At 45.6% G+C, this 23576-nt stretch overlaps 1 protein-coding gene across 2 annotated transcripts in view; it reads left to right on the top strand.

Annotated features, from left to right (window-relative positions):
- TUBGCP3 (tubulin gamma complex component 3) overlaps positions 1-23576 on the top strand; it is a 193108-nt gene that overhangs the window by 94712 nt on the left and 74820 nt on the right. For both annotated transcript variants that reach the window (XM_073556846.1, XM_073556845.1), the window contains exons 12-15: positions 12540-12650; positions 15449-15557; positions 17806-17995; positions 21074-21209. In XM_073556846.1, coding sequence (XP_073412947.1) covers positions 12540-12650; positions 15449-15557; positions 17806-17995; positions 21074-21209 — 546 coding nt within the window. The remainder of the gene's footprint in view (positions 1-12539; positions 12651-15448; positions 15558-17805; positions 17996-21073; positions 21210-23576) is intronic.

Genomic DNA, 23576 nt, shown 5'->3' with positions numbered 1-23576 from the left:
ACGGCACATCTAGAACTAGTCTGAATAGGTGCATACCAAAAGGCAACTTACATATTAAATAGAAAATGGCAGCACACCAAATATGAAATATGTGAAATACGAATAGCAAAATGGCTTTAGTAATACATTTCATAATGGCTTTTATAAGGCATATCAAATATGAAATTAGTGAAATATGAATAGCATAATGGCTTTTGCAATCTTGAAAAACATATGAGATACTTAGCACAAAATTTGGCCAAAAGATGTGAGCCCATTCACCAGCGACAAGGTGATCTCAGATTGAATGGGTCCCTATACTGACTGCCTGGTGTGAACTGACCTCTGGCTAGTAACATGATAAAGCCTGTATATATATAGGACGATAGGAACCAAACATGTGATTGAATGCAATTAAAATCACCATATTTGGTGTGCTGCCATTTTCTATTTAATATGTAAGTTGCCTTTTGGTATGCACCTATTCAGACTAGTTCTAGATGTGCCGTCAGTTTGTTTTATTACTTGTATACTATTTTTCTGACTGAGCACTCCGCCCTTCATCCAGTGGTGATTTTAATCGCATTCAATCACATGTTTGGTTCCTATCGTCCTATATATATACAGGCTTTATCATGTTACTAGCCAGAGGTCAGTTCACACCAGGCAGTCAGTATAGGGACCCATTCAATCTGAGATCACCTTGTCGCTGGTGAATGGGCTCACATCTTTTGGCCAAATTTTGTGCTAAGTATCTCATATGTTTTTCAAGATTGCAAAAGCCATTATGCTATTCATATTTCACTAATTTCATATTTGATATGCCTTATAAAAGCCATTATGAAATGTATTACTAAAGCCATTTTGCTATTCGTATTTCACATATTTCATATTTGGTGTGCTGCCAGTCAGGAAAACAACCACACCCGTCCCTCATTTGGCACCTAGCTTCATCAAGCAGTGATGGGAAAGTGAACAACCTAGGTTATTTATATGTATGAAGACCAATCTGCACACTCCTATCGCACCATGAGTCCATCCTCAGAGTGCCGCCCACACACAGTAAAGGATAAGAAGGTCCTGCATTTGAAAGTACCTCCCTTAAATTTCTCACTTTTGAGGTGTAGTATGAATAACATAAAATTTTGTTGTTTTTTTTCCTTAAACAGTTAATGAAAGTTAGGCCTTATAAGGTTTGTCCAGTGCTCTGACAACATATTCTTAACTACATTCCCAATCTAAAATAAAAACACCTCTTTCTTGCCTCCCATGTCAGTGCTTTTCCAATGATGTTGGTGCTCGGTCTACTGAGTAGTGAAGAGCGAACATGTTGGGATAAGGCGTTATCAGATCATGCTCGTGTGCTAACAGAGTGCCTTCTGCGTGCTCGAAAAATATGTGGCTGCATGTCTCTCAACTGTTCGACACCCACAACACTTGCAAGGATTGCCTAATGAACAGGTGATCCCTACATGTGTTGCAATTGTCGAACAGCCGCGAGATATGGAAATGTGGGGACTGAAATATATTTTCCAGGTCATCCACCTGACTGCACCATGGAGGACGTCCTTCTTACCCTCAGTGGGACAGGAAACAACAAGAGGTTAAAAGGACCCTCCCCCACCACCCTTCAGCATTTTTTCCTGTCCCACTGTGGATAGGATAGACGAGAGAAGACTCCGGCTGCTCCAAGCAGACTGTGAGGATCGGGGGGGCCCAGCCTTACCTTTCCCACCCCGTCGACTCTGCAGCCGATACCCAACCAAAGGGTCCCTCAGCATACCTGAGTGCAGCGCTGTTCCTGAGGAAGGGGTCGCTTCCCTCTGACTGGGGGCTCTCGACCTGGCACGCTTGCCTCAGACGCCTCCAGGTCCGGGTCCGCCTCTGAGTATCGGCAGCAGGGTCCATCAAGCGGGTCCCGGAGAAAACAGCGTTACCGGGGGCGCCTCAGCGTGACCGGCTCCAGGCCACGTCACGCTTCACTTCCGGGTCAGGGGCAGCGTCACTCTCCCCGGGGGAGGTTGAACTTCCGGAGTGAGGCCGGCGACACAGCGTTCACAGAGGAGAGACATCGCTAGGATATAAGAGGTAACGGGGACCCAGGGTCTTGTCGGCAGGCTCAGACACGGGTTTTTCATTGCTTCCAGCATGGATGAGGGAGCAGAGATGACCTCGGAGAGCCAGGGGCATGTGAGTACTGGGCCGCAGTGCCCGGCAGAGGGAAGGAGCCTAGGGCGAGGACACACACTAGAATCCACAGGGCATATACATTGTGTTTTCTAGGGGGGAACATCCACCTCGACGGCGGCAAAAAAGGATGAATAAAAGCCGGGGAAAAGTAGAAAGTGCCCGGTCTGCAGTAAAAATCAGACACTTGGCCCAAACCCCAGTGCAAAACATGCCCTGGCCGGATCATAGAGGAAGAACACGCTGTCCTTATGTCAAACATGAGATCCATCATAAGACAGGAGGTGCAGGCTTCAGTGGCGGATCTCGTATGCCTCCAGGCAGACACCCAGGGATCCCGGAAGAGACCGAGAGAGTCGGATACATCTTCCGAAGAGAACTTCTCTGTATCTGACCCGGAGGAAGGGGGGGTCAAATATGGACACTCTAGAGAGAGGAAAAAGATATTTGTTTTCCTCAGCTGACACTGAGGAGCTTCTCGGGGCAATAAGGCACACCATGCAGATAGAGGAGCCTCCTAGAACTCTCTCCGTACAGGACGAGATGTTTGCGGGACTGCGTTCAAACATCTATGGTTTTTCCTGTAAACCCTCATTTCTCTATCGCCTTATTGGGGGACACAGAAACCATGGGTGTATGCTGCTGCCACTAGGAGGCTGACACTATGCAGAAAAAAAGTTAGCTCCTCCTCCGCAGTGTACACCCCTCCGACAGGAAGTAGGATGTTCAGTTTAGCTTAGTGTCAGTAGGAGGTGGACACGGGTCTTTCATTAGACCCATATCTACCTCAATGTGCGTCGTTCCTTTTCAGGTACAGAAGGGATACAGAGTGAATAGTCACATCTGTACTCCCACAAGAGACTAGAAGTACGGCGTGTACTGCCACCCCGTATCCTCTTACGTCTAGCCGGCAGGACCCAGACCCCTAGCACAGAAGCGTGCTTAGGTGAGGCAGACCCGGTCCTGGCCCTTCGTCTCCCACCTACTCGCCCACCAGAGCCTGTTTGTTGGATGAGACGTGACGTCCTGAAACCTTTTTCCGGACGTCGGACACCACAGGGAGAAAAGGTACCATTTTTTCCTAGGAAAGAACTTCGCATAAGAAGATGGGATAAAGAAGAGGAAACCCCTTTTAGTCTTGGCTGGCTTAATCGGGTCTAGTCCTCCCCTCATCTGGCCGCTCTCCTGCCGCACATGTGAAGAGCTCATCTCCTGCCGGCAGATCACTTCAGGCTTCCCCCAGCTCGTACCCTATTCAGCAGAATAGGTGATGGTGGGCAGCAGCCAGCTCCCCTCAGTGCGGGGCTCATGCCCCGCCGCTTCCCCCCGCACCTGACCTTTCCGGTAGGATTCAGGGGATAGCTCCAGGTTTTTCGGGCCTCCGCGCCCCCCCCCCCTTCGTCGGCGGTCTCCTGTGTCTAATCTAGGCCCCGGCTTCAGTTGCGGCCTAGTCTTTGGTAGCTCCGCCCCCCCGTTCTCGTATCCGGCGGGCTTTTTTCCCGCCCGTCTCTCTTCAGCTCCCGGCGCAAACTCCGCCCTATGTCCGGCTACCTTGCGGCGCACAGAGAAGACACATCGCCGCCATCTTCCTGCTGTAATGATTCCTGCCTGCGCCCTGAGTCCACGGTTAGATCCGCCCCCGCTCGGGCTGTGCAGAGTGGAGGTCTGGACAGCGCCCCTCTTCTAATGTGGGTAGCTGGGGGCCCTGTGCGGCCATATGGGGGTGAGCGCACCGATAATGATTTCTGCCTGCGGGCAGCGCGGGCCTTGTCACCTCAAGTCCCTTACAGTAAAATTTAAGCAGCCCCACGCTATCGGCAGGTCCAGAGATGTGGCAGATTATCCTACTTTGGTATTGGCTCCTCTGCTATGCGTTATAGTGATACAGTTTCTCGGGTATTAGATCCTGTAGAGCACAACAGTAATTGGCGTAATAAGTTCTCCTGGGCCGTACAATCAATAGTGGCTCTAGCGTTACAGTGCCCAGTTACTCACGTAATGATATTCCGGAGCCTTACAGTCCCTGATGTAATAGTACTCTGCAGTCGTAATACTACTCTGCAGCCATACAGTCACATAATGGTACTTTGCAGCCGCACAGTTACTGACGTATTGATACTCAGAAGCGTTTCAGGCACAGACGTAATAGTATTCTGCAGCCATTCAGTCACGTAATGGTTCTCTGCAGCCGAACAGTTACTGATGTAATGATACTTGGGAGCGTTACAGTCTCTGACGTAACAGTGCTCTGCAGCCATACAGTCTCGTATTGGTACTTTGCAGCCGCAGAGTTACTGACGTATTGGTACTCAGGAGCGTTACATGCACAGACGTAATAGTACTCTGCAGCCATTCAGTCACGTAATGGTTCTCTGCAGCCGAACAGTTACTGATGTAATGATACTCGGGAGCGTTACAGTCACTGACGTAATAGTACTCTGCAGCCATACAGTCTCGCAATGGTACTCTGCAGTCGCACAGTTTGACGGAAATGGTACTCTGAGCCGTATAGTCACAGGCTTAAGAGTACCCTGGAGCCGCACAGTCACTGACGTAATAGTACCCTGGTGCCGTACAGTCACAGACGTAAGGGTAATATGAAACCGTACAGTGCTCTGAAGCCGTTCAGTCACTGTCTTATTAGTTACCTATAACCGGTAATAATCTACAGCAGTGCAATCCTGGTTCAATAATAATCCATAGCCGTACATTCACTGGAATGATAGGCAGACACACATAGGGATGCTGGTGCCCCGGCATAACAACTGCGTCCATATCCCCTGCACCCAGGCATTAGTCCTTCATTTTCCTGCCCTCCGGACGTTGACTTTGCTCTGCTCTAAGCAGTATAAAGGCCTGCCTCTACCCCTTCACGTCTGCTGTGTTTGGGCCGGACTTTCAGCTTCATACAAGTCCGTGTTACCCTGCAATTGTCTGCTGTGCGTCAGTGTAGTAAGATGCTGACCACAACCAGCAGATCCAGAGGTTGCGACCAAGGCGCACAACAGAGAGTAGAGTTTAGTCTCCCTCTGATTCTAGGCCTACTGTTCTACAGTCAAAAGAACGGACTGGTCAAGTTATACCTCAGGACAGTCTTCGTGGTGCGGCACACTACACGTATTACTGTTATTCTGCCTAATGTCGTCAGGTATTCAGGCCTAGACCGCATCCCAGAGGCTGTGATTCTGCCTAATGTCGTCAGGTATTCAGACCATCACGCAACAAAAATTGGCTCTTTCCTATACCCTTGTTCGGGTTCTCTCTCAAGATAATAGGGGCAGATTGCAGCTGGGTGCTATCTGCTACCAAGGCTTCAGACGCACCATCTACCAGGTACAGTGGTTGAAAGTGCTGTGCTTCAGGGGAGACGTGGCTTCGCTGACCGCTGCAGTGGTACTGGTGTTCTGTACCATATTCAGGTAAGTCAGACGCTCCAGCCTTCAGGTTCTTCGCGTCCCATTGCAGCAGTGTTCGGTTCCTATCGAGCACATGCATACACCTCTTCCAGACGTGTTTGTTCGATACTTGCCGTCTTTCCGGTAACTCAACCATACCCGAGGTTGATCGGCTACACCGGTCCGGCTCTTCTGTCCTATTGTCAGGTGAGTCAAAGGCGCCTTCTCTCGCGCCCCTCAAGGTCTTTTACAACTTCTGCCTAAGCTCCCGTCTAATCACCACTCTGGAAGGTGACGGTATGTATTACTTCTGGTGGACTGCAGCTGCGGTACAGACCGCTTTCAGGTGAGTCAAGGACACCTGTCATCTACATATTCCATAGCCTATAACATCTGTGGGTTGTTATCAGTTAAAATTTAGGCCCTACCGCGTACAGGCGGAGCGGATCTCGGCAGCAGCATAAGTAGATACTCCACCTTCAGGTAGGTTAGACACTCTTGTGTCCGGTACGGATCGTCGCAGTTTACTGCGGCATGCTTTGGACTCTAAGTGTGAATTGCTCCGCAGGAGTTTTGTCCACACGTTCTGATTATTCTTTTCCTAACTACTCAATTGGTCAGTTTACAGTACTATCCGCAGGCCATCTTTACTGCCTGGTGTGTTATACTTATTAATGATTGGCCAATAGTACCTTTTAGGGTCTGGTATATACTGAGGGCCTTGAGCTACCACAATACTTGAGCCCCTTATTGTCGATACTTACCTATCCTTTTTTACAGACACCCGGATAAAACCTACCGCAGCTCAGAGATGGGACTTCCAACCGTGACGGGAACAAGTATCCCACCTCAGACAGGAAGGGGATCTGACTCTGCGCAAGCATCGGACAGGGTAGAAACCTGATCCAGTCCGGGATCTAATAGAGAATCTAGTGATAACGAGTTTCTCCCTTCCGCTGGAACCGTATCCTTTCACTGTTATTCTCTGGTGCGTGTTATCCTAGACTCCGCAAACGGGTCTACGCACTGCAATTCCTTCCCGGTTCCAGAGGACCAAGCATGGATTTGGTCATTTACATCGTCAGACGGATTCATCTTCCTTTCATCAGCCTAGTTGTCTTCTAGTGTATAAGTGATCTACCTAGAGCAAGCTTTCTTTGCAGTTGACATACTCCATATTTTTTTCAGGGACTTTCCTTGCTACACTGTTCATTTTTTTCTTTTGATCTCAGTCTGCAGAACTGACTTCAGCCGTTTCTAAACAAAGGGACTCCTCAATACATCTTTTCATTCCAGAGAGTTTCGCAGAGTTCACTACGTCTGCGACTACAAGCCCTCCGGTTCCAGTTACCTCCACTACGGGTCTTCCTCCCCTAGGCGGGCATCCCTCAGGGATACCAACGGCAAGCTCACACAGCAGTTGCCAAGCTCAACCTTGGAAGCACCCGCCGCTATATCTTAGCCCCGTCTCCACCGGGTTGCAAAGTTCTATATTCGAGTGGCCGAGTTTGCTCATCAGAGCATTCTCTCTGGAGACCGGTTGGAAGAATTGACCGTTCTCTCTGTCCAAAAACCTTTTTTCTTGCATTGAGGACATGGTTTTACACCTTCCCGAGTCCATCAGACTCGTTCCCATCTAAGGATCCTTTTTTGGCTTACGGTTTCACAAACGAAATTATCCCCAAAGATGTCCCTCGCCAACTTACCGTTCCTTCGGTTTGGCTCCTCCAGACCAAATGTTTAAGTAGGCCTCCAGAAGGGTGAGCTGACCCCTTTCCTCGTGCTAACCTCGTTGTTCTGCAGTGCATTTCCTCAACATGGCTCGCTGAGGATCTAGGATTGAGTCCATCCTTGTTTTTTGGTCAGGAAAATACTTCTGCGTTCAGCATTCGCCTTCTGAGAAACGCAAGATTTTTACTTTGCTCCATGAAACCTTTATCCAGGCCCTGATTTATTCAGAACTTCGGAAATTTCGGTTTTGTTTGTTTTTCAAAACAGACAGGTTCATTATCTTCTTGTTCATTTGGTAGCCTTCCCTTTCAGACTTTCAACTACTCCTGAGGTCTCAGAGAGTTTGTAGCAGCTGTGGTGTGCTTCCGGTGGATCAATGATTCAGTGTCCTCGGACTTACCCTTCATGATGCTCTCTCATCAGGCTATCTAGCCAGAGCAACGGTTCTTATCAGGTTTGGACTTGAAGCGTAGAGGTCTTCCGACCTCCTGGTCAGCGGCTGATCGCTGAATCCGGTTGGCATGGTGAGATCACCTGGTCAGGAAAGACTGCGTTCCTCCGAATACGACACACCCTGCCCGGGCAGTGTTTGTCCTCCTGGCGGTGCTCTTTCGGTCTTCGCCCGACACCTCTACAGAGGATATGTCCTCCATAGGCCCACGAGGCTTTTCAGAGCCCATGCCGAGCTTAAAAAGATCTTGCAGGTGGACCTGGCAAGGGACGATGGCGAGTCCCTCGTCCTGATGGGAGTTGTCCGCTGTTCCCTCCCCTTGGGGACTGCTTTGGGACGTCCCATGGTTTCTGTGTCCCCCAATAAGGCGATAGAGAAAACAGGATTTTTAGTTGCTTACCGTAAAATCTGTTTCTCTGAGCCTTCATTGGGGGACACAGCTCCCTCCCAAGTTGAACAGCCTTTTACTGTATTATAGTGTTACAGTTTGAGTTTGTGTTTTCTGTGGTTTCTGTCTCATTCACAGATTGCTTCTCCTACTGCTTTCTTACTAACTGAACATCCTACTTCCTGTCGGAGGGGTGTACACTGCGGAGGAGGAGCTAACTTTTTTTCTGCATAGTGTCAGCCTCCTAGTGGCAGCAGCATACACCCATGGTTTCTGTGTCCCCCAATGAAGGCTCAGAGAAACAGATTTTACGGTAAGCAACTAAAAATCCTGTTATTCGGTCCATGATCCTGGAAGAATGGGAGGAAGTAGAAAAAAGACTCACGATCCCCAGAGACTTTAGGCTGCGGCTACCATTTGACACGGAGGAGGTCAAGATATGGGAAGAGGTCCCTAGGATAAACATCCCAGTGGTGAAGGTCTCTAAGAGAATGGCTATTCCTTTCGAGGACTCCTCTAACCTGAAGGAACCTATGGACCGGCAGCCATAATACGCGCAAATATCGCAGCGACATCGGTAGCGCGCTCCATGCACCTGTGGGTAGATGACTTAGAGGAGCACTTAACAGCTAAGACCCCTAGGGAATCGATTCTAAAATCCCTCCCCCTGTTAAAATTAGCTACGGGATTCCTGTCTGACGCATCCGTGGAATCAGTGCGGTTCGCAGCCAGAAATCAGTCCCTGTCCAACGCAGCTCGAAGAGCCATTTAAAGAGCTGGTCGGGGGACACACAATCAAAGAACAAGCTCTGTTCCATCCCTTTCTCAGGGGAAAAGGTATTTGGGCCTGTCCTAGACGACATTCTAGAGAAGGCCTCTAATGAGAAGAAAGGGTTTCTCGAGGAGAAGCGTAAAAAATACCAGCCCTTTCGGAGGCCCCGTTATAACCAGAGATCAGACTATAGGGAGAAAGGGAAGTCTGGAAGATGGAGCTATCCCAAAGGAGGAGAAGGTAGAGGAAGTAATAGAGACTCTTATCTTCTCAGGATCAGGCTCTCGGGAAAAAATGATGCCATCAGGGTGGGGGGACGGCTGACCAGGTTCCTGGAGAGTTGGCAAAAGATTTCCACGAGTCCGTGGATTCTTCAGGTTATTGCCCAGGGGTACAGGCTAGAGTTCGAGAACCGCCCTCCAGAAAGATTCCTCGTAACCAGTTCCCCTGTATCGTCAGCCTCCCTCATATGGTCAGACATTCAGGACCTCCTAAAAATGGCAGCAATCAGTCCAGTTCCCGTTCAAGAAGCGGGCAGGGGTCATTACTCAAGCCTCTTCTCTGTTAAAAAATAAAACCTTGAGGGGAATCAAGGACGATAATAAATCTCAAGCTCTTGAACAGATGGTCAAGATACAAAAAATTCAAGATGGAGTCCATAAGATCCACAATACCCCTCTTAGGCAAGGATGTGGTAATCTGCACTTTAGACTTAAAAATGCATATTACCACGTTCCGATTCATCCAGACCATCAAAAATACCTAAGGTTTGCGGTTGAAAGAGAAAGCAGGATACACCATTATCAATTCCGTTGCCTCCCCTTCGGCCTGGCATCAGCCCCCAGGATCTTCACCAAGCTTAAGATAAAGGTAGTAGCCTTCCTTAGAGAGAGATATATCACGGTGATCCCCTATCTAGACGACTTCTTGGTAGTGGCAGATTCAGTAGTGCAACTCAGAGTCGACTGTCAGTCTGTAGTCTCCACGCTGCAGAAGCTCAGATGGATTATAAACTGGGAAAAGTCAGACTTGGTTCCCAAACCAAGGATAAAATTCTTGGCGGGCATGCTAGACTCCAACGCGAGAATGTCCTACCTAGCAGAAGAAAAATTAACGATCATAAGGAAAAAGATTCGTCTATTTTCAAGGAACCGAACCTCCATCAGGGATGCAATGAAAGTGCTGGGGCTGATGACATCCTGCATACCCTTCGTAAAGTGGAGCCAGTTCCATACTCGGGACCTACAACAGGCGGTCCTAGCAGCTTGGGACAGGAACAGCGATCACTGGACAGAAAGATACAGCTGTCCCCTCAAGTAAGAAGATCCCTACACTGGTGGACTATTCTCAGAAATCTCCGATCGGGCGTATCATGGATCCAGTCCCCCTGTGTCACCGAGACCACAGACGCAAGCCAACAAGGATGGGGAGACATGTTCAGGGAAGATACTTCCAGGGGCTCTGGAGTCTGGAGGAAGGCAGACAATCCTCAAACTTCAGGGAGCTACACGTGGTATGCAAGGTCCTAGTCCAGGCCAGGTCCAGGTTAAAGAACAGACACGTAAAGATCCTATCAGACAACGTAACAGCAGTCTCCTTCCTCCGCCATCAGGGGGGCCCAAGGCACCCAGCATTACAGCGGCTAGCGGAACGGATCTTCACATGGGCAGAAGTATGGGTTCAGTCCATCTCGGCAGTGAATCTAGAGGGTACCAAAAATCAGGTCGCAGACTTCCTCAGCAGGAAGGAATTCGGCGCGACAGAGTGGGAGTTGAACAGCGAGGTATTCAACATGTTATGCCATCGCTGGGGAAGACCAGATGTGGATCTGTTCGCAACCCGACAGAATGCAAAGGTGGAATCCTTCTACTCTCTGGACCCTCGGGAGGGCCCAGTAGGAGTAGACGCCCTGTCCCAGCCATGGACCAGGGATCTTCTGTACGCATTTCCACCTCTCCCCCTCATCCCAGGAATCCTCAGGAAAATAAGCGACGAGGGAGCGACAGTGATCTTAGTGGTACCATTCTGGCCGGGAAGAAGCTGGTTTCCACTGCTGAAGATGGCAGAAGACGATCCCTTTCTACTACCAAGGAGGAAGGACCTCCTACATCAGGGGCCAGTTCTTCATCAGAGACCAGAATCCCTCCGGTTATCAGCATGGATCCTGAAAGACAGGTCCTGAGATCCAGGGGGTTGTCAGATGAGGTTATCTCGATACTCCCAAGCAAGCAGGAAGCCGGTGACATCCGCTATTTACTGCAAAATTGGGAAGAGATTCTGCAGCTTCTGTGGAGAGACGACAGTGGATACTGGCCATCCAAATATTCCCAAGATCCTCGACTTTCTTCAGTCAGGGTTTAAAATAGGACTTAGACCTAGTACACTGAGAGTGCAGATCGCAGCCCTCAGCGTTTTTTGATTCCTCTCTCTCTTCCCATCCCTGGGTAGCGAGGTTTTCCAGGGCCGTTCAGAGACTGAAGCCACTAATACGCAGGTCAGTCCCACCATGGGACCTTATTCTAGTTCTGAACGCATTATGTAGCGACCCATATGAGTGAGATGGAGATTAAGCTCTCACAGGACTGTGTTCTTAGTGGCAATTACATCAGCGAAGAGGCTGGGAGAACTACAGGCCCTGTCTATTCAGAACCCATACATCCAGGACTTTGACGACAGGATAATTTTAAAACTTGACCCAGCTTTCCTCCCAAAGTTTATTTCAGAAGCAAACATGAATCAAGAAGTGGTTCTGCCCTCATTTTGCCAACTCCTTAAAAACCAGAAAGAGAGCGTCTACCATAACTTAGACGTTAGGGAATCAGTTTTTAAATACCTAGAGGCGACTAAACCTTGGAGAGTGGATAACAATTTGTTTATCCATTTTAGAAGGCCAAATAAGGGGAAAAAAGCTTCCAAATCCACAATTGCTAGATGGATAAAAACAATGATAGGTCTAGCCTATAACGCACAGGGTAAGAGCCCCCCCGGGAGATCTCAGGGCCCATTCATCTAGGGCGACGATGGCCGCCTCTTGGGCGGAAAAGGGGGGGGGCGTCTGCAGATCAGATCAGCAGAGCGGCATCCTGGTCCAGTCTTAGCACCTTTTCCAAACATTATAAGTTGGACATGGTATCAGCGCAGTTAGCATTCAGTAGAAAAGTGCTTCATGCTGTAGTCCCTCCCTAAATACCTTCATCCTTTGGTACTTCTCCATGGTGCTGTCAGGTGGATGACCTGGAAAACGGTAATTAGACCTACCGGTAATTGTGTTTCCAGGAATCCATCCTGACAGCACTGGTAGTTCCCTCCCTTGTTATACTCTCCATGCGAATGTGACGTAACATTTGTATGACATTTCCTGTCCCACTGAGGGTAAGAAGGACATCCTCCATGGTGCTGTCAGGATGGATTCCTTTTTCGATCACGCTAAAGACACTCGGTTAGCACCTAATCATGCTTGGAATAACACCTTATCAGAGCACGTTCACTCATCACTACTCCTGAGTTCTCATAATTCACTCAGCATTATGTTAAATAAAAACCTTTACTGAAAGTAGAACCCTGCCATATTATATTGTGCATCCTTGCATAGCAGTAAAGCAAATGACTGTGTACTGACCATATATTATTTTACAGTTTTTTGTAGCTTCAGATCCTACAGTAAAAACTGACAGACTTTGGCATGACAAATATTCTCTTAGAAAATCTATGATTCCATCTTTCATCACCATGGATCAATCTAAAAAGGTAACTTGTATGTATTTTCATATTTGCTACAGTTGAAAGTATTTTGCATTAACAAATTACTACAGATAAATTCATTGTACTGTGAAATCAATTTCGTAATGTATGTTTCTTCCTCCTTACATTCTCCCAAATTTATATATATATATGTATATATATCCATAATATAACGCGCTAAGCGTCACTCTGTCCGAAGCCTTTATAGACTGCGCAAGCTGGCTCCAGACAGAATGAGGCAACTCGGTGAGGAGTGTGTACTGCATACCGCTATGTCCGGCGCCATACTTACCTGACCGGGAGGAGCGTTGCCGCGGCGCTTCTCTTCGGCCGAAGACCGGGCCAATAGTGCGGCCGGAATTGCGCATAGCGCGATCCGGCGCCATTTTACTGAAGACACATTTGCAGGGTGTCTTCAGCAATATGGCGCTGGACAGCGCTATGGGCATGCGCGTACTCCGGGTCCAGACTCCTCCCCCCGCCTCCAGCAGAACGTGACAGGCAGCGCTGGAGCACAGGGAAGAAGTGAGTATAAATTTTTTTTTTTTTTTGTGTGTGGTTTAATAGGGGTGAGGGGACCACGCATACCACGACAGGGGAGTGAGGGGACCACGCATACCACGACAGGGGAGTGAGGGGACCACGCATACCACGACAGGGGAGTGAGGGGACGACGCATACCACGACAAGGGGAGTGAGGGGACCACGCATACCACGACAAGGGGAGCGAGGGGACCACGCATACCACGACAAGGGGAGCGAGGGGACCACGCATTCCACGACAAGGGGAGTGAGGGGACCACGCATACCACGACAAGGGGAGTGAGGGGACCACGCATACCACGACAAGGGGAGTGAGGGGACCACGCATACCACGACAAGGGGAGTGAGGGGACCACGCATACCACGACAAGGGGAGTGAGGGGACCACGCATACCGCGAAAGGGGAGTGAGGGGACCACGCATACCACGACAAGGGGAGTGAGGGGACCACGCATACCACGACAAGGGGAGTGAGGGGACCACGCATACCACGACAAGGGGAGTGAGGGGACCACGCATACCACGACAAGGGGAGTGAGGGGACCACGCATACCACGACAAGGGGAGTGAGGGGACCACGCATACCACGACAAGGGGAGTGAGGGGACCACGCATACCACGACAAGGGGAGTGAGGGGACCACGCATACCACGACAAGGGGAGTGAGGGGACCACGCATACCACGACAAGGGGAGTGAGGGGACCACGCATACCACGACAAGGGGAGTGAGGGGACCACGCATACCACGACAAGGGGAGTGAGGGGACCACGCATACCACGACAAGGGGAGTGAGGGGACCACGCATACCACGACAAGGGGAGTGAGGGGACCACGCATACCACGACAAGGGGAGTGAGGGGACCACGCATACCACGACAAGGGGAGTGAGGGGACCACGCATACCACGACAAGGGGAGTGAGGGGACCACGCATACCACGACAAGGGGAGTGAGGGGACCACGCATACCACGACAAGGGGAGTGAGGGGACCACGCATACCACGACAAGGGGAGTGAGGGGACCACGCATACCACGACAAGGGGAGTGAGGGGACCACGCATACCACGACAAGGGGAGTGAGGGGACCACGCATACCACGACAAGGGGAGTGAGGGGACCACGCATACCACGACAAGGGGAGTGAGGGGACCACGCATACCACGAAAGGATGGTGAAGGGACCACGCATACCACGAAAGGATGGTGAAGGGACCACGCATACCACGAAAGGGGGGTGAGGGGACCACGCATACCACGGAAGGACGGTGCGGATGCCAATCCCGGACACACACACACACACACACACACACACTTGAGCTTTATATGTTAGATATACATACATACCCCGGCATAACTTTTGCTTTCTTGGCCAAGCGTGCAGTTCATGCTACACAGCCTAGGAATGTACAAGAACTGGAGGCTTTTTTGCCAAGAAGAGTGAACAGCTTTACCATCTGAGAAAATAAAGAACCTCATCCACAACTACCACAAAAGACTTCAAGCTGTCATTGATGTTAGAGTGGGCAATACATGGTATTAAGAAATGGTGTATGTGAACTTTTGATCAGGGTCATTTGGATGTTATGGATTGTCATTATGATTTAAAAAGAGAAAACACAGTAGTTTGACATTAAATGGCTTCACCCAACCACTAACCATGAGTGGAGAAAAAGTTTTTGGTGTTATCTTTCATAATCTCTGGAAAAAAGGCCAAGAAAGCAAAAATGTTGCCGGGGTAGATAAACGTTTGAGCACAAATTGTATATGCCCCTTGACAAATCCTCCATCCACCAACAAATCTGTTTTAAATAAGCTGTAATGCTTGTATCCGTATAGTCTGTTCTCATAAGGCAACGTTTTCTTTTATCCCAATAGTGACTATGCCTGTCAGTTATACCTGCTTTCCTGTTCTTATATGTGCATGTTATCGTGCTTTACCCACTGGCTCAAGATAAGTGTACCATAAAATGGGACTGTATATTTCAAATACCTGGTGCCATTCTCGATGCCCTCTCAGATTAGCCAGCTCCGCTGCAGCAAATCATATCAGATGCGGTCAGTGGACAAATTTCTGTTGACATATATCTTGTGGAGTCAAAGCAAACCATCAATAGGGTGCAAATACATATGTATGATTTGCAAGAACTGTGTATATTTTCTGAGGCAGGTGAAACAAACTGATACAGTTCTATGTGAGCTTTAAATAAACTGATTTTGGTAATGTACATCATGTTGGCTCATCCATTATTTACTTTTTCAGGTTCTTTTGATTGGGAAATCCATTAACTTTCTACATCAGGTGTGCCATGATCAGACGCCAACAGCTAGGATGATGGCAATGAGTGAAACCCCGGAATCTCCCAAAGATGGTAAGTTAAAAATAGAAGAATTGTAGCTTAGGGTTTCTGAAATTGAAAAATGTGTATTTGTAATATTTCAAAATGCAAGTATCATATGTCTAGACAACTACATAGATGAATAGAACACCTTCTACTAAAAGTAGTTGTGGAAGGGGAAATACTGAAAGTGAAAGTAAGCCTCTGCTTCAGCAGGTTTTAAATCTCTTTGATGTACATTAGCTTGATTTTTTTTTTTTTTTTTTTAATTTTACTCTCTGCAGTTTAAAAATCTAATTTATGAAGCATATCTTGCTTATGAAAAGTTGAGTACACAGGTGAAACAGCTGTGGCTCACAGCTTCTATTTTCTGATGGGGTAGGTATCACATTTCCCTTACTGTTTTATCACAGGAATGAGTGTTTGCCTTGTCACCAGTCTGTGAGTTCAACATAAATTAAGTCAGCGACCTATACACTCAGCGGCTACTGGAGCTTTTACATCGCTCACTTGATTTCTGATTGGTTCAAAGGGCTGGAGGCGCAGCAGAAACACTCATTCCTGTGTTACCTCATGCAGGGGAAATATGTTAAATGAACTATTCTGGCCCAAACTAGTGCATTCTGAAATTTTTATGTGTTGAAGATTGTTTGTGTGCACATAAGCAACAATTTGTTAAGCACATGAACCGAGAACCCTGTTGTGTGAACATTACCTAAAGGAATTGGCCTTTATGTGTAGCAGTTTTTTTTTTTTTTTTATTAAAACCTTGCCACAATTGTTACAATATTTGTTTTGTGTCCTGCTAATTGTATAAATTGTAAAACTGTGTTTAGGTACTGTACAGCGTGTAGATCAAAGTCTGGAAGTTGTTAATGAAGCTTCTTATAACTCCTACAATTGGTAATAAGACCTTTCACCAGTCTTTATTTATTTTTTTTAATTTTTCGTCTTTATTGCAAGAGATTGGCATGTAACGTTTGTATGATAATTTCCACTATAGCCAAAGATGCATTAGCAGCTCTTCTTCTCTGGGGGTATTTACTTTTTTTTTTTTCTTTTTTGATTAGACAATGTTGCCCTATCATAAGCAGACACCAAAAGGAAAATACTTTGTATAAATACGTTATATACAAAACCAAAAAAGATATAAAACATTTTATTGAAAAGATCATAAAAGCAAGTCATAAAATGACATGATGCATACACATATATAAAAAAGAAAAATACCACAGATGAAAAGGGTAGTTTCATATTCATTACCTTTATGTATTAAGAAGGTCCGCACATCTACCACACCCGATGCACGTTTCACATTGAAATGCTTTGTCCACCCCTGAACCAACCCTTTTCATTAGGCCGGGATCACACTTGCGAGAAACTCGCACAAGTCTCGCATCTCGGTACCCATTTCTATGCAGCTGAGCGCTCCAGTCCCGAGTGCAGGTGGCTGTGCCGAGTATTGAGATGCGAGACTCGTGCGAGTTTCTCGCAAGTGTGACTCCGGCCTTAGGCAACTTGTAGGTACTTTTACCCTTGCCCCTGCTGGGTTCTTTTTTATCGGTTAGTCATATAAAACTGTGTTTACTATGCTGTAACCTGTCATAACATGTATCTATTGTCATAATATTTACCCTTCATCAATTGTATGATGTCAATTTTGCACTTTATAAGGTATATATGTGGTGTATTATGACACATTTATTCTTGGTTACTAGACTTCTCACTTGTACCTTATATTATTATGATGTATGGATGTTAATCTGATGCTATTTATACACAACAGGATGTAGTGTGCTATTAGTTGCTAGGCAATAATAATTTGCACAAGTCTTTTGCCATCCTGTTCGACAAATTGTACTGTCTAGATCAATTAATAACTATAGTTAATCTTCAGCTAGATGGTCCCGGTTTCTCACTAATTTGCCTCTTCTGTAATCACACAGCTCTGCTCTCTGCCTCAGGTTACAGAGATCTCGCTGTCCGGCATCTACTGTACTATCACCACTTCTTTTCCCCCCACATGATGCTCCCTGGTTATGATTAGTCAATATCATCCAGGGTAAAAGTAAACGCCCCCAGTGAAGAACCTCTGCTAACGCCCTCCTTGGTTATAGTAGAAATTAGCAAATAAACTTTACCAGTTGATATCCTCTTTAAAACAGTAAAACTTTGACATATTGCATATTTTTTATTTTTGTGAATTGGATAATCTGCTTATCTAACTTTCCAGGAATGACTGCCTTATTGTATTAATCGATATTATTGAATTTTGCTTTAGCTGCAGACCTGTTCACAGATTTAGAGAATGCATTCCAGTCTAAAATCGATGCAGCATATTTTGAAACGAGTAAATATCTGCTGGATGTCCTTAACAAGAACTATAATCTGCTGGAGCACTTGCAGGCAATGAGACGCTACCTCCTGCTGGGGCAGGGAGATTTTATACGCCATCTTATGGATCTACTTAAGTAAGTAGTGTTTATAGCAATGTATGATATATAGTGATGGGCATACGTGCTTCAGATAAGGTATTATTCGAGTATCTTGGGTGTGCTAATATGTTCGAGTCCCTGCGGCTGCATGTTTGCAACTGTTGGACAGCCACAACAAATGCGGGGATTGCATAACAGACACGTATTGCGGCTGTCTAGCAGCCGCGGGGACTCAAACCTATTATTTGAGCAAGCCCAAGATACTCGGATAACACATTACCTGAACATGTTCGCTCATCACTAGTGTTATACTATGTTTTGTGTCCATTAGTATTATCGTGTATCTAATATTAGATTATTTCTTCATAATAGAACAGTGTGTTGCATTGAGATGTACCTGTCTATGTATTCTATCCATGATATACACTTCAATGCGCCTCAGATTTATTATCCAGATCGCATCCAATAAGTAAAATAGTAGTTGAATTCATACATTTTGTAGATTAGTGTATAAATTCCAAACTGATCAGTTCATCTACATAAGTATCTCAGTAATTTGTCATACACTAGACGGAGCCCCGATGCGAGGGCGTTGATGTCCTGATGGGGGCAGGCTTTGCAGCGTTGAGAATCCCCCCCCCCCCCCCCCCCATGTTCTCACCCACCTATCCACTCTCTCTTTCCCCATGTGCTGACTTCTCCCATCTGTGCTCTCTTCTTTGACCTGTCTACCCCATGTGCTATCCCCCTTGTCTGCTGTCTCTCTCCTTCCTGTGCTGTGTTCTCCCCTCATGTGCTGTCCTGTTTGAGCTGTCCCCCCCCCCCCGTGCTCTGTCTCACCCCTGTGCGCTTTCTCTCTCCCCCATCTGCTGTCTTCTCTCATGTCATCTCTTGTTTGACCTGTGTACCCCATCACTAAACAGTTAGTGCACAGCATGTCAGGAGGAATTTCTATTTAAAGGGGTTTTCCCACGAAGGAAAGTTCATTTTAGAAATTGTCTGTGTCTGACTGTGTACAGAACATACCACAGCTCCTGGGCAGGGGAGGAAGCAAAAGACAATACTGACATTACAGCAGGAGATCGCAGAGGATACATTTTGTGAGGTAAAATATTGTTTAAAAACAGTCAGTGAAATATTTTACCTCACAAAATGAACCCTCTGATCCCCTGATGTAATGTCATTATTGTCTTTTGCTTCCTCCCCTGGCCAGGAGATGTGGTAGGCAGGCACAGTGCGACGGTGTTCCGCTGGTGGTACTGCACAAGAGGCTGCCTGAGTGTGTGTGTGTGTGTGTGTGTGTGTGTGTGTGGTGCAACGGTGTTCTGCTGGTGGTACCGCGCAATATGTTGGTACCAGTAGCAGTTTCCATATTGAGACACATCTCTTGGGTGTCCCAATATGGCGATCGGTGAACTTCCTCCGCTTGGAATTCTGGGATACAGTGACATCTGGACAGAACAGGAAATGAAAACATTACAATGCAATTTTATATAAATAGATTGTCTTTAACCCCCAAATTGCATTTTAAACAAGTTATAACTTAACATATGGAACTTAGCTGCTATAAGGGTGTGTGCACACGTAAGCGTTTTTTCGCATTTTTACCGGCAAAAACGGTTAAAAACCGCTTACAAGAAGCATCCCATTCATTTTAATGAATTCTGCACATTTTGTGCATATTGATGCGTTACTCACTTTTTTTTGCGCAAAAAACGCGTGGTAAACGCGCAGAAAAAAACGCACGTTTTCTGGGAAGAAGTCCGGTTTTCTGTCAGGAATTTTTTGCATACGTGTGCACATACCCTAAATGTTTGGACATGAGTAACTACTTCTGCACTGCCCATAGATTTTATGTATCCGTGCAGCCCTGCACTGACATTCTAACATATAGTATCAATGCAATGTAAGCAGCCAGCTCCAGATTGTGCAGCTGTGTGAGAGGAAAGCCGGCTGTCAGACACAGCAAGACTCCCCAGAGAAAAGATTGACATGGTTTATTACCATGTTTCCCTTCTTAATCTCTGTACACACAATGTTGAACTATTGCTTATGTATATAGTGCTTCCTTCTCTGGATGCTGGGGTCATGTGATCAGAGTGTGCAGGAGCCAGCTGTAGCTGCTGGGTCCTAAGAAACCCAGTCAACTCTGATATGCAGGGAGGATGCTGAATTTCAACTATATTTGGTGCTAATATTCCAACCCCAGTAACGGGAAATTGGCAATAAAAATTAGGTATTAATATGTTGAATTTTCCTTGTTCCCCTCATCGCCCTTTTCTTAGAAGTCTTTGAAGACCTTATGGAGAGCACAGTGTGTAAAATAAATGAAAAAAATAAAAATAGCAAAAATAAAATTAAGCAGTAGACTGTTTAAATCACTGTTTCTAGCCCTGCTCCCATTTCAGAAAGTATATTCAATATTTAAAAATAATTTCTATGGAAAGGTGGAATGCAATTTAAAATGTTTCGCAGTTCTCTGAGGTCATTAAAATAAATAAACAATGTGAAAAATATGAAATATGTCTATTTTACCAATAAAAAAAGTATTGTGGGAAATAATTTTTTTTAAATATTAAAATAAGAACATTTATTTTTAGACCCATTAAAAGCTCAATTACGATGAAAGCTGAAGAATGTGCCTGGTCAGGGGAAATGGCCTTGCTATGACCTGGTTAAGGAAGTCGTCGAGAGTCTGGCAGTGGTCTGCTATTGAAAAAAATGCGTCTTGTAATCCTAAAAATCTGGCACGTGCTATCATTGAGTGTACGCTCGTAAATAAATGAAAAGGTTTTGGTCTTTTTTTCATGCTGACATGTTTGTTGGTAGTTTTAGCCTCCTACATACTTCTACATTTGCATTCTTAGGTTTGTATTCAGGTACTGTATACCAGAGGTTCATATTCATGCACAGAAAACAAATGAACCGGACTTCAAATTCTGGTTCTTCATCAGCTCTGTTTTTTAATCCTCTTTCATACATGCCATTGTGTAACTCAATGTTGAATGGAACGGAGCACGTTTATTCACATCCAGCCTTTGTGCGACTTCTCTTTTCCATGCGTAGTAGTTTGAAGAACCACTTGCCTCTATCATTGTGTTTATTTTTTCCTAGACCAGAGCTTGTGCGTCCAGCAACAACATTGTACCAACACAATCTTACTGGGATCCTTGAGACTGCGGTGAGAGCAACCAATGCTCAGTTTGACAATCCTGAGATTCTCAAACGTTTGGATGTCAGGCTTTTAGAGGTAATGGGTGTGAATTAACCCCAATTAATATGTGAACATCATAGTAAATATTCTTAGTAAATGATAATGAAAATCACCAGTGAGTAGTTGTTTTTTTGTCATAATACAAAACCGTCTTTGCTCCCATTACTGTTATGCCTGCTTCTGAAGTCCAGCATGGCTACATTCACATCCCGACATCAGGGTTGTAATTTTGTCTCTGATTCCTCAATTACGAGTTATGTTATTCTGTATGTTATTTTTTTTTCTTGGTTATGTATCGGCAACACATTCTGCAGCACTTTACTGACATTGTCCTCACTTATTATTCCCTGTGGGAATTGCAATCTAAATTCTCTACCACTATGCCCCTCTGTTCATCTCATCGCTTACGTCCGCACACTTGCGTAACACACTTCGAAGACTCTGCGTTGCGCAGAAATGTTGCAACTTTGGTGTTTTCACCAAAGTAGTGGGGTGAAGAAACACCTGCCCAACAAATTCATGGCATACCTTATACCGGAAATTTTACTCCAGTCACTGACTGGAGTAAGATTTCTGGTGAGGCGCACGTAGCTTGTAAGATGCGCTGATGTGTGCCTCCTAATGAATCGCGCACCTTTTATTCCACCACACCCCTTCATTTAATAACCTGTATTATTCCAGTCTTAATGATACAGGGCCTATATCTTTGGAGTGTGGGAGAAAATCAGAATGTCTGTCGGAAACCCAAGAAAACACTAGAAGATTGTAAACTCCATGTAGATGTTGTATTTGTCAGATTCAAGTGTGGTTATGCATTGAGGCTCTGTCCATTCCGGTTTCACACCACAACTAGGTTGATTAGTAGTAGCAAGTGAACGTGCTCGGATGAGCTGTTATCCGAGCATGCTCGTGTGCTAAGTAACCCAGTAACTTCCGCGTGCTTGGAAAAATATGTTCGAGTCTCTGCGGCTGCATGTCTCTCGGCTGTTAGACAGCTGCAACACATGCAAGGATTGAACAACGCACAGTCGCTTATCACTGTTGATTGGCTTTTCATGTCTTCTTGAAGAGCAGAGCTGAATGTTTGCTAGTAGTTTCTTGATTTTAGTAAATGCACTTTTTGGACGGAACATGAACGTTAAATCATTTCATGGACTGGTGGAGAAAGTTTTGTGTATTAAAATATAATTTTATATTTTTATTAAAATGTAATTCTTCCGGTCAGCAAAGCAGCTTTGTTTCTCTAGCTTCTAATGTACTTTATCTATAACAGGGCATCACTGAACATCTATATGCATTGTGCACATATTACTGATATACCGTACTGGTATGGTGGATTGATTTGTTCTAAACTTGGGGTAAAGTGAATTCTGATTAAACTAACAGAAACATGATGTTTTGGTGCATAATTGGCTGTATGTCATGCAGAATACCCATGTATTAAAGGTAATTTTCTTGTATTTTACGGTGTGGAAATGCACCAGACTAATACCTTGGCAATTGCATACAAATGCCTGCATCCTAAAACATTTCTAGTGTTTAATTCAGCAGTTCCTCCCTTGCCAATATAAAGTAATAAACAAACATCCTTAGAGCTGGCAACTAAAGTGCTGCTAGACAGAGCACATAACAACCTCAATTTTCTTTTGATGATTCAAATAGGGCCATTTACGAGAAATAAGAAGACATTATTTATTGCATTCATCCGCACTGTAAAAATCAAAATAAGAATCAAGGCCTCCTCTTTAAAATAAAACTCTCTTGTTATTGAGAGTGCCTGCTAGCTAATAACTCAGGCGGGCCTTTAACAAAAAAGAAGATTGACGTATGTCACAAGACCGATCCGTTTCCCCCCTGTGCTAACAGTGCATATTGTTTATACGAAGTCTTTGTCAAACATATGTATATTTTTTTTTATTTTAGGTGCGGAAATTATCTTTCCTCACATCTAATTGGCCACTCCAGTTCTGAGCTTTACGGGAATATTTCTATTTTTCTAGAAAAAAAAATGTTTGGGTGGAATTAAAATCAGAGAAGGTGCTTTGTATCACACAAAAACAGCATTTTATAAAAGCTTTGCTTTTTGAATATTTTTACCATCTAGCATTTTAATAATTTCATGTGTTTCTTGATGGTGTGAATTGAAACGCTCCAAATGATTGAATGTAAAATAGACGTCTTTTCACTTTTATAATTATTAGTAATGATTGAGCATTCCTAGTTTGCATAGTTCTCGATCGGTTTCTGGTTGCTTTTATTTCATATATTATATCATTTGTGCTCTGCCAACGTTTAATCTCTTCCTAGTCGGGTTTTTTTGGTGCTACAGACTTATGTTCCGGAGGACAGGCAACATGTGAAAGTTGTACTATGTGTGAAATGGATTTAAAGGGGTTGTCCACT

This window comes from Dendrobates tinctorius, unplaced genomic scaffold, assembly GCF_039654945.1.
Source record: "Dendrobates tinctorius isolate UK_male_01 unplaced genomic scaffold, ASM3965494v1 ptg000240l, whole genome shotgun sequence".
NCBI classification, from domain to species: Eukaryota; Metazoa; Chordata; class Amphibia; order Anura; family Dendrobatidae; genus Dendrobates; species Dendrobates tinctorius.
This window is presented reverse-complemented; position numbering and strand designations above follow the sequence as displayed.